This window comes from Esox lucius, chromosome 20 (genome assembly GCF_011004845.1).
Source record: "Esox lucius isolate fEsoLuc1 chromosome 20, fEsoLuc1.pri, whole genome shotgun sequence".
NCBI lineage: Eukaryota > Metazoa > Chordata > Actinopteri > Esociformes > Esocidae > Esox > Esox lucius.
In genome coordinates, this window is record NC_047588.1 from 5,735,139 (window position 1) to 5,751,634 (window position 16,496).

The following is a 16,496-nucleotide window of genomic DNA, read 5'->3' on the forward strand; positions in this document are numbered from 1 at the left end:
GTTATTTTTGTATGTACTGTCTGTGAAATACTGTTTGTTATAAAGTGGGTAATTTGTGGGTAAATCCTGAATGCTGATTAGTTGTTAGCAGTGGTATGTAAAACCGTATACGAGTAAGACTGCACATTTTGACTAATAATAACTAGTAACCATTTTAAAATACAAACCCGATTCCAAAAAAGTTGGGACACTGTACAATTGTGAATAAAAACAGAATGCAATGATGTGGAAGTTTCAAATTTCTATATTTTATTCAGAATACAACATAGATGACATTTCAAATGTTTAAACTGAGAAATTGTATCACTTTAAGGGGAAAATAAGTTAATTTTAAATTTCATGGCATCAACACATCTCAAAAAAGTTGGGACAAGGCCATGTTTACCACTGTGTGGCATCCCCTCTTCTTTTTATAACAGACTGCAAACATCTGGGGACTGAGGAGACAAGTTGCTCAAGTTTATGAATATGAATGTTGCCCCATTCTTGTCTAATACAGGCTTCTAGTTGCTCAACTGTCTTAGGTCTTCTTTGTTGCACATTCCTCTTTATGATGCGCCAAATGTTTTCTATGGGTGAAAGATCTGGACTGCAGGCTGACCATTTCAGTACCCGGATTCTTCTTTCATGCAACTGTTAGAAATCGGCCGTTTCGTATAGTGGTTGTAATAATTAGCATACCCGTTTGTCAAGGGAGAGAGAAAGTATATTATTTATTGCAGCATTAGAAAGTCTTGTTCATGAGGTTACGGACCTGGTCTTCCTTACACAACCTCAATCTCATCTCAGTCAATCTCTTCTCACTGTAATGTTGGTTACCAGCTAGCCTATACATTAAGGGCGTTTCTAACTTTTTAGGAGTCAACCCCCATGCCATATGGCCATCGTAAACATTCCTGTCATTAGAGCGCTACCTACTGAGAGATAATCTAAACAGAGGTGTTTCTGTTGTTCTCATTATCTAGGCACATTCACTTCCAATGAAACGTACATTCATATTGTAATTGTTAATGCTCAGATTCTACACAACCATGACATTGTAATTGATGCAGTACGTGGTCTGGCATTGTCATGTTGGAAAATGCAAGGTCTTCCCTGAAAGAGATGACGTCTGGATGGGAGCATATGTTGTTCTAGAACATGGATATAACTGTCAGCATTGATGGTGCCTTTCCAGATGTGTAGGCTGCCCATGCCACACGCACTCATGCAACCCCATACCATCAGAGATGCAGGCTTCTGAACTGAGCGCTGATAACAACTTGGGTTGTCCTTGTCCTCTTTAGTCCGGATGACATGGCGTCCCAGTTTTCCAAAATGAACTTCAAATTTTGAATCGTCTGACCACAGAACACTTTTCCACTTTGCCACAATCCATTTTAAATGATTCTTGGCCCAGAGAAAACACCTGCACTTCTGGATCCTGTGTAGATACGGCTTCTTTTTTGACCTATAGAGTTTTAGCCGGCAACGGCGAATGGCACGGTGGATTGTGTTCACCAACAATGTTTTCTGGAAGTATTCCTGAGCCCATGTTGTGATTTCCATTTCAGTACCATTCCTGTATGTGATGCAGTGCTGTCTGAGGGCCCGAAGATCACAGGCATCCAGTATGGTTTTCTGGCCTTGACGCTTGATGCACAGAGATTGTTCCAGATTCTCTGAATCTTTGGATGATATTATGCACTGTAGATGATGATAACTTCAAACTCTTTGCAATTTTTCGCTGAGAAACTCCTTTCTGATATTGCTCCACGATTTTTCGCTGCAGCATAGGGGGAATTGGTGATCCTCTGCCCATCTTGACTTCTGAGAGACACTGCCACTCTGAGAGGCTCTTTTTATACCCAATCATGTTGCCAATTGACATAATAAGTTGCAAATTGGTCCTCCAGCTGTTCCTTATCTGTACATCTAACTTTTCCGGCCTCTTATTGCTACCTGTCCTAACATTTTTGGAATGTGTAGCTCTCATGAAATCCAAAATGAGCCAATATTTGGCATGACATTACAAAATGTCTCACTTTAAACATTCGATATGTTATCTATATTCTATTGTGAATTAAATATAAGTTTATGAGATTTGTAAATTATTCCATTCCTTTTTTAATCACAATTTGTACAGTGTCCCAACGTTTTTGGAATCGGGTTTGTAACAATACAGCCTCTGGAGTTTGTGGTGTTTTGAAAATGGCTTTCCTGGCACTCAGCTCTGTTGTGCGAAGAACAGCTTAGATGCTTATAACAGCTCTTGGCCAAATACCAGACCCATTCATGCTTTATCGTTTTGCAGACACACTCAAATTTGGGTAAATGTACTCTGCCTACCAGTGCTGCTGCCCAACATTCCCCCTGAGGGAAAATGTGTGATTTTTTTTCAGGCTGACCATAGTCACTTTCTACAGCACAGTTAATTGAGAAGTTTTGTCCAACTTTGCAGGCTCAACACCCCAACTGTGCTGATAATGAAGGGAATAACAGCCAAGCAATTAAACAAAGTTAGCTTGCCAGTTTGGATCATTTTCCTGCCTTAAACTCATGGCTATGTGAAGCATGAATCACACACAGGATTAACTCAAAGAAAATCCAGGGTAAAAGTTATCAACATTGTTTTCTCTGAACTCCATAATGTTATCAGCATAAAACAAAAGTACCCTGCATGAAAATCAGTTTGTACAGAATTTGTAATATGTTGAATGTAGATTTTCGGTCAGGTTTACTTCTACGCACCAATGTAGGTGGGCTGTGCGTGTAAACTTCAAAACACTTTTTGTCTCATGTTCAAAAGTAACAATTTAGATAAGGATTAGAATGAGGCATTACAGGATATAGTTAGGTGTAATGGTTTACTTTAAGGTTAGATCTTCGGGGTTATGGTTAGGTTAAGGTTAGGGTCAGAGTAAGGTTTAGGATTAGAATTAATACTTTTATTTAAAGACAATCATTTTTACTCTCCCCATTTAGATACCTAGATTGTGTGTGTGCATGTGTTTGAGAGAGATGTAGAGGGGCACTCTATGTCTGGACTGAAATGAAATCTTGTCAAACTCCTGGGCCAATCAGATCCATTCAGTTGACATCATGGAATTCTTGCTGAACAAAAGCAACAATGGAGCCCCTATCAGAAATTGCCAGTTGCCATCCAAAGCCGTCTAATGGTTGGCTAAGCTGTTACTGCGCACTAACCATCCCAACCAGCAGGTTTGGCATAAACCTGCTACTCCCCACCCAACTTCCAAAGCCCCCCAGTTTCCCAGCCAACCATCCCCTTTGTGGCCTCTTTAGCCCAGGAATTGTCTCCCTGACCGGACCCCTGTGATCCGTGGGTCGGCCCTCCGGAGTCACGTGAGAGTCTGGTACTGTAACCGTACACAGACAAAGCATACCTCCAATGTTATTTTACAAAAAGTCAGACACATCAGCAACTTGCACAAGGTTGTTTCGGAGTGTGTTTTATCAGCACTATAGCCTCAGAGACATAATATCAAGGGACATTGAGTGCACTGTAGGACTCAAACTCCGGCAACCAGCACATCCAACTGGGACTGATTGATAGAGAGTTTACCGTGTCAGGTAAGGGGAATTCTTTCAGGTTCTGATAGTTACTTTGAGAGTGGAGTAATTATACATTGATTTAGTCCTGAAGGTGTTGACAATCATGTTAGATCATCTGAGGAGGATGGCTGATAAGGATGATTTTTTTTTGTGGTTAGATGTCGTTGTAAAATCTTTGAATTTACTTTCTATTTATTGATTTAATATATCAGAGCTACTTTTCAGCTTTGTGCATAACTATAATTTTTCAGCGTCAACAATTATGTCAGACCGACAATTTTGCAATGAGAGTAGCTGGTCCATCAAACCACTGTGGATCGTATGCGGAAAACAAATAGCTGAAAAGTTGAGATTGACAGGAGCAAAAAAGTGAATTGTGTCTGCTGAAAAATGTATTGAACATTCTATTTTCCTGTACCAAGCTGTACTCTATGTACTTGGCAATGGTCCCAAACTAACCCCATCTTCAGAGTTGGAAAAGCTCTGAGGATTTAAATGTCATGTCACGTTAAATCCTTAAACCACTTTTCTATTAGTGGTGCATGGCTGTATGTCCAGTATGAAGTACAGTGTCGCTTAGTTAGCTCTACTTTTTAGCAAAATGGGTGACAACTTAAAATTATGCACCAAACTAACTGAAATTGTTGATATCCAGTATGGATTTTGGGTTTCACCTGGTAGTTGAAATAAAATTGCCATTGCAATGCAGGTTCATATAAAAAACATTTGAATATCCAAAAATGTTCCTAATCCCAGTGGCTTTCTCTTTCATAGCTTTCTGACACTATTTTATAATTGTCAACTCAATGACTTGCAACTCTTTTAGCACATCTACTGTTATACTGGCAACAAACTGTGTATGCCATTATATTTTAGTAATACAAAAGGCCAACTTGAAATTTCTGCTGATTTTAGTGTCAAAAGTATAATTATTATTTAATAACTTGATTATATTATTTTTTCAAACTGATGAGGAAGTTCATAAATTTATGTAATTTGCGCTTCACAGCAAATTCTACATACAAGTTTGTCTGACTAAATCCTGAATCTGGTTTTTGGCTTAAACAGCAAGGGTTTGAAGTAATACCTGCTGTTTCTTTTGAGCAAAATATATTGAAAAGTTAATTATTTTTCTGTTATTGTGGAGGCTTTCCTTTTGCATGGTTTATATTCTTTGTTTACAGAAATCGTCTTTATTCTTTAGACCTCATTATATCCTTTAGAAAATAACAATGCTGGATTAGGTTTCACTGTCCAAGATGCATCTGAATCAGTAAACAATGGGAATTACAGACCACAGAAAGCAAACTGAATCTCCTTTTTAAAAAACAAATTGTGTAGCCTAATGGTTAAATTGTGTTGATATTCTAATTCCTCGCATTTGCAACCTTAAACAACTCTTTAAAATTACAAAAAAATTATATCACACAGGTTTTTCAAATTAATGAACGATAAAACATAGGCCTATCTTACAAATCATAAAACTTAGCACATGTGGCCTGAATACAAACAACTATTATATTCTCTGAAAGAGAGAAACAAATACAGAGAGCGCAAGGTCATAACGGATGGCTGTGTGAATGGACCATGGAAATAGTAACCTACTAAATGTCTAGTCAAAGAGCGTTCAAGGACACAGTTGTACATATAAATGATTCACAAAGATGTCAGAGTTTCATATTGAGTCGAATGGGTTAATCAGGGCACTTTAGTAACATGTTTCATCATCACCCTTCAATGTGATTGCAAATGGAAACCTGGCATAAAGTAGTAGGAGCGTTGCTGGTTACGCCTCAGGTTACAGTTATGAAATCAGGCGGTGTCAGAACAACCCTCTAATCACAAACATAGGTTATGTACATAGACTGTATATGGTTATGTATTGTGGTATTCAAACTTATGACCAGTTAGTAGTATTATAATGGGCAGATACCTTTGTCCCATTGTCTCTCTCTCGCGCTCTCTCTCGCGCTCTCTCTCGCGCTCTCTCTCGCGCTCTCTCTCGCGCTCTCTCTCGCGCTCTCTCTCGCGCTCTCTCTCGCGCTCTCTCTCGCGCTCTCTCTCGCGCTCTCTCTCGCGCTCTCTCTCGCGCTCTCTCTCGCGCTCTCTCTCGCGCTCTCTCTCGCGCGCTCTCTCTCGCGCGCTCTCTCTCTCTCGCGCTCTCTCTCTCGCTCTCTCGCGATCTCTCTCTCGCTCTCTCGCGATCTCTCTCTCTCTCTCTCGCTCTCGCTCTCTCTCTCTCTCTCTCTCTCTCTCTCTCTGTTGTCACTTATACACCAACATTTATAACCCCAGCTTCTTCCTTTTGTGTACTTACAATTTAATAAAAAAGAATAAAATCCAAATAAAAAGAAAACCTCCCTTATTCTACAATTTACAAAATGTTCAAATCCACAGTTACCTCAATTCCTAACACTCAACTTAAAATAAAAACATTTTAAAATAATTTTTGACTGTGGCTGTGGAATCTGACATTGTTGCTACAAGAGTTGACAGTCTAATTAAAAGAATTTAGTGAAAAGCCTCTCAGGCATGCTACAGCCAGTACTTCCTGTTTAGGGGGCTGGGCCAAGGTCATATTTTTTTGAGCTGCAGGAGAGGGGGTGTGGCTACAGAAGCTGTCTCTCTCCTCCCCCCTGCTACGACAGCATGCTGTAGAGCGGCAGAGAACATGGCTCAGAGCTTTTGAAAAGAGGGAACTTTAAAGCTGGTGAATTTGGGTGTCGTATATAGGAGGGGCGCGGGCTTGCGTGCCTACTGCTATGTCAGGTGCATATGAGAGACACGGAAGCAGAGGACGCATGATCCAAGTGTATGCGGAAGAGAAAGGGGGGAGCGGGGAAAAAACGGAATTCGCACACTTACGGGCTGATGTAAGCCGGCCATACAATACTCTGATCACAATGGAGTGAGAGGTTTCCTAAGAGGAGTAGGTGATAGCAGCTGTTACCTAACTGACTCTTTCATAAGGTAAGGATTCTCTATGCTCTTGGCACGTGGGCATTATGAAATAGGTTTTTAGGGACATGTTAAGAGCCAAATGCTTTAGTCCAGTTGAGCTGGTAGTCTGGTAGTTAAATAATTAGATGGGATGTGATGACAATATAGACATATATAGCTCTTGAAACTGTTTGTTTGATCCAGGTCAAACTGTAAATGTGTTCCCTGAGGTTCTGGCTAAGATTAAGCCAAATTGGTCCCCTTAAGGCAAAAGGCAATATCTTTTTTAGGGGTTAGGTTTGGGGTAAATGTTACATTTGGAGTAATATTTAACTTTAATGTTTAACTTTGTTTAAGCTTAGGATTTATGGGGTTTGGTTTACTGGTTTATGGGAATAATGATAGTGAAACGTGTGTGCGCACCTCCAAACAGTAACTGTGTTTCTCTCTGCTGATACATTTTAATTTCCTCGTCACTATGAATCAGCAGACTCATAGAAGCTTTAACCACATACTGTGTAAAAGTAGTGTAGTATTAACATAATGGGTGAAGATTGTGCAGCTAGAGATGTGTGCGCACTGTTTAGAGACTAGTGTGTGAAAGGTCAGTGTGGCACATGCTAACTAAGTACTCCGGAGGACTGTTGGGGGGGGCAAGGCTTCACCCGGCCTCATGGTCACCCAGAGCAAAGGCTGTCTCTTGTTACCCACGACAACGTGCGTTCCAGATGGCCTCGGATAATTCCATTAGGAGGCTGGAATGAGCTAAACGCACAAGTTCATATAATGTTTTCGTTGTGTTATCGTGACCTCACCAAATAACTGATCTATCCGCATCCCGTAATTTTGATCTATTAATGCAACAAAACCCAAGGATGCTTTTTTCATGTTGTCGTGCTTGGCTGATGGTGATATTCGTCAATGAAACTGAATGGCCCTTGTGTTTCTTCTCATTTATAGAAGACTACAACCAATCTCTGGCTGTGCCCTTTCCATCGCCATGTCTCTATTAACCCACGTGCTGGCCTGCCTGTTTGGCATGGGCTCCTGGGTGGCCATCAACGGAATGTGGGTTGAACTACCCCTAATTGTCCCTGAACTCCCAGAGGAATGGTACCTGCCCTCCTATCTCACCGTGCTCATCCAGATGGCCAACGTGGGTCCCCTGTTCGTCACCCTCATGCACCGCTTCCGCCCAGGTTTGCTGGACGAGCGGCCAGTCATCTACGCCATCGTGAGTCTGGGGGTCGTGGCCACGTTCCTTTTGGCCTTATTCTGGAATCACACCGTGCCCCTCGGGGGCACTATGCACAGCGTGGCCCTCCTGGTCCTCTGCTTCCTGTTGTCAGTGGTGGACTGCACATCGTCTGTGACTTTCCTGCCCTTTATGATGCGTCTTGGGCCTCAGTACCTCACTACGTACTTCGCCGGCGAGGGTCTTAGCGGCCTCGTGCCCGGTGTGGTGGCTCTCGTTCAGGGTGTGGGCTTAGTGCACTGTCAGAACATTTCGGTGGCGAACCCTGGTAACGGGACCTCGGACGAGGGCACCGAGCTCAAGGGTCAATACCAGCCGGCCAACTTCTCGGCCCGGGTGTTCTTCCTCTTCCTCAGTGCCATGATGGCAGTGTGCCTGGGAGCCTTCCTCCTGCTCAACCACCATCCGGCCATAGCCAGGGAAAGGAAGCGCGAACACTACTTCGGCAGAGCCCTGGCAGACGAGAAGAGCGACCAGGCCCTGTCTCTGAGTCGCAGGGGTCCGGAGGAGAAGCCCATGATCAGCCCCCAGGACAGCCCCGCCCGGCAGAGCTCCTTCGGCACAGGCTTTTACAGTGTGCCGGAGGTGGTGTTCATCTTTGGGGTGTTGGCCTGGGTCAACGCCCTGACCAACGGTGTGCTCCCCTCGGTCCAGTCCTACTCCTGCCTGCCCTACGGGAACTGGGCCTACCACCTGGCTGCTACGATGGCATCCGTGGCCAACCCCGTGGCCTGCTTCATCGCCATGTTTCTGCCCCTAAGGTAAGCCCATAATGTGAGCATCATTGACAGATCACAGCCTGTTTGTTGTTCTTGTTCGATGAAAGATGGTGGATTAGGAATGGGAGTGGTTATTGTAGTCTGGAATGCATGACTGATGCGGCACTGAATCTGGGCTTTCCTAAAAACCAGATCACGGAGAGTTTGCTGCGGAGCCACTGGGCCTTGAGATTCCCAGTGGTGTCTAGGATGCAGCCCAGCGTGTGAACCAACAGGAAATATCCCTGAAACATTAAAGGCAACCCAACAAAACATGCTGATTGGATGGTCTAAACCACCGTCATGTCTTCAACATTTTAACTTCCTACCCTATCCCCTGGCTATCTGCACAGTATGGAATAGCACTGAGTAAAACACCTAAGTAGTAAGCTTACATGGTAATGCTTCATATTGAACATGAATCTCCATTTTAGCCCATTCGCTAACCATGATTTGTGTGAAATGTTCTAAACTGAAGTGAGGTGGATCAATAGTGTATGATGAAATAACTTTGCAAATAAGAATGCCTCTTGTTTCTTTAGCCCAGTAGCATCAGGGATGGCAGGTTCAAAGAATGTGGGTTGAAATAGATCTAGTATTCTTGTAAGTAAAGCTTGCTTTTATGTGAGCAAAGAGTTAGGTAAATGAAAAATAATGACCCCTGTTCTGAAGTAGTGGGTTGTCTAAGCTGCTGCCTCTGAAAAATAACCACCCCTGTCCTGGAGTAGTGGGTTGTCTAAGCTGCTGCCTCTGAAAAATAACCACCCCTGTCCTGGAGTTGTGGGTTGTCTAAGCTGCTGCCTCTGAAAAATAACCACCCCTGTCCTGGAGTTGTGGGTTGTCTAAGCTGCTGCCTCTGAAAAATAACCACCCCTGTCCTGGAGTTGTGGGTTGTCTAAGCTGCTGCCTCTGAAAAATAACCACCCCTGTCCTGGAGTAGTGGGTTGTCTAAGCTGCTGCCTCTGAAAAATAACCACCCCTGTCCTGGAGTTGTGGGTTGTCTAAGCTGCTGCCTCTGAAAAATAACCACCCCTGTCCTGGAGTTGTGGGTTGTCTAAGCTGCTGCCTCTGAAAAATAACCACCCCTGTCCTGGAGTTGTGGGTTGTCTAAGCTGCTGCCTCTGAAAAATAACCACCCCTGTCCTGGAGTAGTGGGTTGTCTAAGCTGCTGCCTCTGTTGCATCAATGGGTTCCAGTCTGGCCACCTGCTCTTTCAGCAGAATCTTTCCTCACTTCCATGTCCAATAAACATGACAACAAACATGTCATAAAAACTACATATTTAGATGACTGTCAAAAAATCAAAATATTTATACAGTACCAATCAAACACTTATTCAAGTGAATAGGTGTGCCCAAATCTTTGAATGGTAATGGACATGTATAACTCTCTCTCGTGTGTGTGTGTGTAATGTACTTTATATATAGTATAAAAAGTGATAGAGAGTAATCTGTTTTAAAAGCACAGTAATGGCTCATATCCTAAAAATACTTTATTTTAACAAGAATTTGTAACACCTCAACTCGTCCATCTCCTCCTTGTCCTTCTCCAGGTCATTGGTTCTGATGGGTCTTCTGACATTAGTTGGGACAGTATTTGGGACTTACATCATGGCCATGGCTGCGCTGAGCCCTTGTCCTCTACTGGTCCACAGCGCCTCAGGAACAGCACTTATTGTAAGACCCATTTTTTTTATCGATTGGGATAGATTAATACACTCAAATTGGGGGGGGAGATCTGGGGTGTGAATTTGTGCTTATTAAAACAAAGTAAAAATGGGATGTCGGAAGTCAAACAATGCTACTTAAACAGAAGTCAGTAGTAATAAACTAATGAATACTGTTAAGTGCGTAGTTGAATTCTGCCACTTACCAAGGATCCTCTAATAAACTGTGAATGTTGATACATTTTGTTTGTAATGTTTATCTTTTCTATGCTGTAGGTCATTGCCTGGATCCTGTTTGTCCTGACCCTTTCTTATGTGAAGGTGATCATTGGAGTGATCCTTCGCGATGAGGGCCACAGCGCCCTTGTGTGGTGTGGAGCAGTAGTGCAGCTAGGCTCCATGCTTGGAGCACTGTCCATGTTTCCCTTGGTCAGTGTTTATAGACTGTTCCAGTCTGGGGATCCCTGTAACACCAAATGCCCAAAGTAGGAATCAAGATCTGGCCTACAATTGAAAATTACAATATAAAAAAAAAAAAAACCTAGTCAGATGACTGGCACTGAAAATATGACTTCATCATACAAGTTAGACTTTAAATCACATAAGTTAGGCATTCAATTGTGATGTAACCAGACTATTGAAAAAGTTTTGAAACATATCCAAATGCTTGCAAAATTCTCTCTTTTGGCAGCAAATCGTTAGCTCAGGTCACGTTCTGTAGGAACTGAATGGAACCAAACTGCTCATTTTTAATACAGTGGGGAGAACAAGTATTTGATATACTGATGATTTAGCAGGTTTTCCCACATACAAAGCATGTAGAAGTCTGTAATTTATCATAGGTACTCTTCAACTGTGAGTGACGGGAATCTAAAACAATAATCCAGAAAATCACATTGTATGATTTTTAAGTAATTTGCATTTTATTGCATTACATAAGTATTTGATACATCAGAAAAGCAGAACTTTATATTTGGTACAGAAAACTTTGTTTGCAATTACCGAGATTGTACGTTTCCTGTAGTTCTTGACCAGGTTTGCACACACTGCAGCAGGGATTTTGGCCCACTCCTCCATACAGACCTTCTCCAGATCCTTCAGGTTTCAGGGCTGTCGCTGGGCAATACAGACTTTCAGCTCCCTCCAAAGATTTTCTATTGGGTTCAGGTCTGGAGACTGGCTAGGCCACTCCAGGACCTTGAGGTGCTTCTTACGGAGCCACTACTTATTTGCCCTGGCTGTGTGTTTCGGGTCGTTGTCGTGCTGGAAGACCCAGCCACGACCCATCTTCAATGCTCTTACTGAGAGAAGGAGGTTGTTGGCCAAGATCTCGCGATACATGGCCCCATCCATCCTCCCCTCAATACAGTACAGTCTTCCTGTCCCCTTTGCAAAAAAGCATCCCCAAAGAATGATGTTTCCACCTCCATGCTTCACGGTTGAGATGTTTTTTTTTTGTACTCATCCTTCTTCTCCCTCCAAACACGGTGAGTGGAGTTTAGACCAAAAAGCTCTATTTTTGTCTCATCAGACCACATTACCTTCTCCCATTCCTCTGGATCATCCAGATGGTCATTGGCAAACTTCAGACGGGCCTGGACATGCACTTGAGCAGGGGGACCTTGTGTGCGCTGCAGGATTTTAATCCATGACGGCGTAGTGTGTTACTAATGGTTTTCTTTGAGATTGTGGTCCCAGCTCTTTTCAGGTCATTGACCAGGTCCTGCCGTGTAGTTCTGGGCTGATCCCTCACCTTCCTCATGATCATTGATGCCCCACGAGGTGAGATCTTGCATGGAGCCCCAGACCGAGGGAGATTGACCGTCATCTTGAACCATTTTCTAATAACTGCGCCAACAGTTGTTGCCTTCTCACCAAGCTGCTTGCCTATTTCCTGTAGCCCATCCCAGCCTTGTGCAGGTCTACAATTTTATCCCTGATGTCCTTACACAGCTCTCTGGTCTTGGCCATTGTGTAGAGGTTGGAGTCTGTTTGATTGAGTGTGTGGATACATGTCTTTTATACAGGTAACGAGTTCAAACAGGTGCAGTTAATACAGGTAATGAGTGGAGAACAGGAGGGCTTCTTAAAGAAAAACTAACAGGTCTGTGAGAGCCGGAATTCTTACTGGTTGGTAGGTGATCAAATACTTATGTCATGCAATAAAATGCAAATTAATTATTTAAAAATCATACAATGTGATTTTCAGGATTTTTGTTTTAGATTCCGTCTCTTACAGTTAGAGTACATATACAGACCTGTACATGTAAGTAGGAAAACCTGCAAAATCGGCAGTGTATCAAATACTTGTTTTCCCCACTGTACATTAAAAAAAAATTCTGTGCGCTCTAATGAATATGACACTGTGCCTAAAGTGTATTCATTAAACATTGGCACTTTTTCAAAATGTTGGCAAATATTTATTTTGACCAATCAGATGTTTTCACCTACATAGATATTCTAAGAATATCATATTGAAATGGATGCTAGCTTAGCTGGTTCCTAAATGTGTGAATGTCTCAGACAGCACGAGATCTGCTATAGGCTGCATTTACACAGGCAGTCCATTTCTGATATTTTTTCCATGAATTAATATTTGACAAATCACATCAGATCTTCTCACAATTAATTTTTTGGAGCTCATCTGATTGGTCAAAAATATTTATTAGTGGAATAAATATCCAAAATGATTTGTCTGCCTAATTAAAACCCAGTATAATGGTTCTGGACCGAAAATATCTTATTTTATTTATTTTATTGCTTAGCTTTTTACAATTCTTCTTTAAAAGAAGATGAAAGCCATCTTTACTTGAAAGGTAATGAAGTATACTGTTATGATAATAGTGATGATCTTTGTTACCTGGCCCTAACAAAACAGTGCCTAAGTTTTACAATCTCTAGACTCCAAATGTCAACCAAAAGGTCATTTATGTTAATTGTTTTACGACTCTATTATGTTGTTTGTTTCTTTTCCTAAACCAAAATATGTTACATGCCTGGTATACATTGTCACTGCAATTATTGTGTTGCGCATTGTGAAAAATGTATTTCTCATTGTGATTAAAAATGTATACATATCTATTTTCTATTTCACTCTGAATTGCTTATTATTCACGTCTTGTAAGCTTTGTTTTTCATGAGCATGGATATAAAGCGTTACTATAATCCTAATCATATTTGAAATATATTGCTTCTTGTATGTGACCAGTAGATGTCAGTCTAGGATAACATGATATACAACTCAAGATGAACCTGAAACACGACAAATAACTTGAGCCGGGGGTTAAAATCTTAGCATATAGCTCATAGGTATACATTTAGAATAGGCCTTCAACCCACTAGCAATAGCTACTATTAGCATTAGAGACAAAAAGCATGTCTTTGTACACTCTTGTACAGTATTCAGAAGCTGTTCTGCTTCTGAGCAAGTAAACCCCTAAAGCTTTATATTACTTAGTGTATTTTTGTACCCACTACTTAAATGATTGCTTCAATTAAATAACTCCATATTGTTGTCAAAAATAAACAGGTTTCCAGTAGGAAATATGCATTCCTTTTCAGGCAAGGTTGCACAACTCTGTACAGACATCCACACGGGCTAGGATTTTTGGATATCAGGTAAGTTACAAGTAATCAGAATGTACAGGATTTCAAAAATTCTACAGATTTTGGGGCACAGTGGAAAGGTTTTCCTAGCCTGAAGGAAATAATGAAAAAGGATTTATTAAAAAGTAGCAAATGATCATTTCAAGTGTAATTATATTGTAATTGACTGATAATATTTACACCATTTTAGCTTGATCGACTGCCCACTCTCGTTTTAAACAAAAATATCTGGTGACAAAAACCTCTAGGAGAACAGGACACAACTTCCCAAGAACATCCTAAAATCCTCCTTGGGTATGTCCCCAAGACCAACCAGGAACTAGACAAAGCCTTGAGGGGACCCTGAAAAGACATCCTTAAGCCATTTTGCAATATCCTGTGTATGTCCTAAGGAATTATTGTAACTCACAAAGAATTAAAGTTGAAATCCTAAGAACTTCCTGCAAAATATCCTTATTGATGTCCAGGGAACTGAAAGTGAACTATACAGAGAATATTTGCTTAGGTCCATCATGCAACTTACTAAAGGCTTGAAAAAAGATCATCCTTGGAACATTTTTTAAAACTTCTTATGTACAGGGAGCCTACCGACAACTAGACTAAGATATGGGTATTATGTCCCTGAGTTGTTTACCAAGAGCAGCACATTTATACTAAGTAACATTCCGGGATGTGTATAAATGCACTGAGTGAATGACAGCAAGTCTGGTTCTGACAACAGTCCCACAGAGAATGTTTACTTAAGACCAACATGCAGCAATATATTATAACCTTCTCTCAAATCTTCTATCATGTGATGGCTACTTGACCAATAGAAAACATCCAGTGGATAACTTTTAAAGGACATAAAGGACACATTGCCAAATGTAATTAGAATGTCCTGTTTTGCTATTGGAATGTTTTCTGGCCATATTCAATTCTGTGAATAATATAGTTTGACTTTAAAAATGTTTATCATGTTTAATCATGCCAATTTGATGATGAAGAATTGTTGTTTATGCAGTGACACACCTCTTGACACACCCAAAGACACACCTCATTCTCTAATTGCCTTTCCTTATTCTTTTTGCATGCTTCCTGAAATGGCTCAACTAATATGTAGAAGTGATACATGCCTCTTGGGTATTTCCCCATGCCGCAAGAGTCCCTTCTCTATCATTTCCAGAATCCTACTCCCTCACATTACCTCAGCCAGAGTGGTTGATAGATGCAGGTGTGTCCGCCTCTTCACTCAGTCGCAAAAGATAAAGAACGCTGAGAAACCCAGTCAAAGTCTTATTCTGACAGCGGCCCCAAAGGCCTTGAATGGACATCTGGGTTCAACATTTCCTATTGTCACAAGCCATAGTTAAGCTCTTGTGTCTCTCTGTTCCTTTAAAGTTTTAGATGCATGCTGGGGCCTCGAATATAACATCAACAGAGGTGGTGAGGACTAGGTGCAGTCATTTATTTTATTTCTTCTTTGTTTATTTGGGTCGTTCCCATAGGCATGATTTTGTATAGACAACCCGGGCTGTTTGCCGTTTTCTTCTATTTTTCTCTTGTATGTACTCTCTTCAGTAAATGTTTTTGTTTTTGTTTTGTGAATGCACAATCTATCATACAGGTGCACAGAATGATTACTTAAGTGTGGATTAGCAGCACTCTCTCTCTCTGTCTCTGTCTTTCTCTCTCTGTCACCCAGTTTGCTTCTGTTAATGTCTCCCACTCTCTCCCTCTAGACCCAAATCTCCCTCTGTCCCTCTCCAGGTTTCTTGGCTCCCTTGGATTATGCATACGGCAGACACCAAGATCGTAATTTCAATTTAAAACATATGAGGGGAAATCCTAGCCTGCGTTTCTGTTTAATGGCCCTACATGGGATTGGAGAATGCAGAGAATGATTGAATTTCGTGTGAAGGCCAGGAACAATCAAGTCTGGCCTGGCGTTATGCAATCAACCATTCCCCCTTCACAACGTGACGTCTGGTACAAAAAAAAGGGGGGGGGGGGGGGCTGGAAAGCTTGACGTCTAGACGAGTCCAAAAAGAGAATTCACTAAACAAATTCGAGACAAGATTCAAAGAATGCTCAGTGATCCTAGAAGCCAAATTAGATTTCATTCACCACTTCAAATGAAGCGGCAAAACGAATGCTTGACATCCTATATTTCCTGACAGATGGAAACGTAAGGACTTCATAGGAACTCTGCCATGCACTCATCATTTATAAGATTATGTCACGTATGTTTCCGTTCTGCTCTTTCCACCTGCTTTGCTGCGTATAAAAGTTTTAGTTGCAAAGGCTGGCTAAATCCCAGGGGTTAAAACTACCACTTTGGTCAAACTCACCAAAAAGACATTTACTGCAACATCATTGTTGCATCATCTTTTTTTGCATCATCTTTTTGGCCCTTTTGGGATGGCTAACGATTTTTGTTCCAATCTTTCCATTATACAGTTGTCATGACCCTGGTAACTCTTACTGTGCGCCAATGTACACATTATCATAAGGTAAAGAAAACACTTAAGGCTTTTTGCAAAAAGCAATGCTTTTGTAAAACATTAATATGGCCTCTATTGTGTAACAGGAGGTTCCCTATAAAGATTACAGGGTTGTCTTGCAGCTAAATACATTTTGGGCTGCAAAGTAGATGGATATGTCAGATGTCTATAGCTCCTGCTACAGTAATAGTTGGACTTGTAGCTATATCTTATTATATATCTTGTTATAACTT

The 16,496-nt window shown here is 41.4% G+C and overlaps 1 protein-coding gene across 2 annotated transcripts; it reads left to right on the top strand.

Annotated features, from left to right (window-relative positions):
* The first annotated feature begins 3,418 nt into the window (after positions 1 to 3,418).
* Positions 3,419 to 10,751, top strand: LOC105028213 (riboflavin transporter 2). Of its 2 annotated transcripts, none has more exons than XM_020040754.2 (4): positions 3,419 to 3,573; positions 7,456 to 8,511; positions 10,061 to 10,184; positions 10,451 to 10,751. In XM_020040754.2, the coding sequence occupies exons 2-4, from the start codon at positions 7,496 to 7,498 to the stop codon at positions 10,661 to 10,663; spliced, it is 1,353 nt and encodes a 450-aa protein (XP_019896313.1). In that variant the 5' UTR covers positions 3,419 to 3,573; positions 7,456 to 7,495; the 3' UTR covers positions 10,664 to 10,751. The 2 variants fall into 2 exon arrangements, with proteins under 2 accessions (XP_019896313.1, XP_010899089.1); XM_010900787.3 differs by lacking the exon at positions 3,419 to 3,573 and adding an exon at positions 6,179 to 6,525.
* The last annotated feature ends 5,745 nt before the right edge of the window (positions 10,752 to 16,496 follow it).

Excerpts from the sequence above, each read along its gene's own strand:
- LOC105028213 (XM_020040754.2), top strand. The coding sequence starts at position 7,496 with ATGTCTCTATTAACCCACGTGCTGGCCTGCCTGTTTGGCATGGGCTCC. Across the intron at positions 8,512-10,060 it reads GCCATGTTTCTGCCCCTAAG|GTCATTGGTTCTGATGGGTC; the intron begins GTAAGCCCATAA and ends GTCCTTCTCCAG. Across the intron at positions 10,185-10,450 it reads CCTCAGGAACAGCACTTATT|GTCATTGCCTGGATCCTGTT; the intron begins GTAAGACCCATT and ends TCTATGCTGTAG.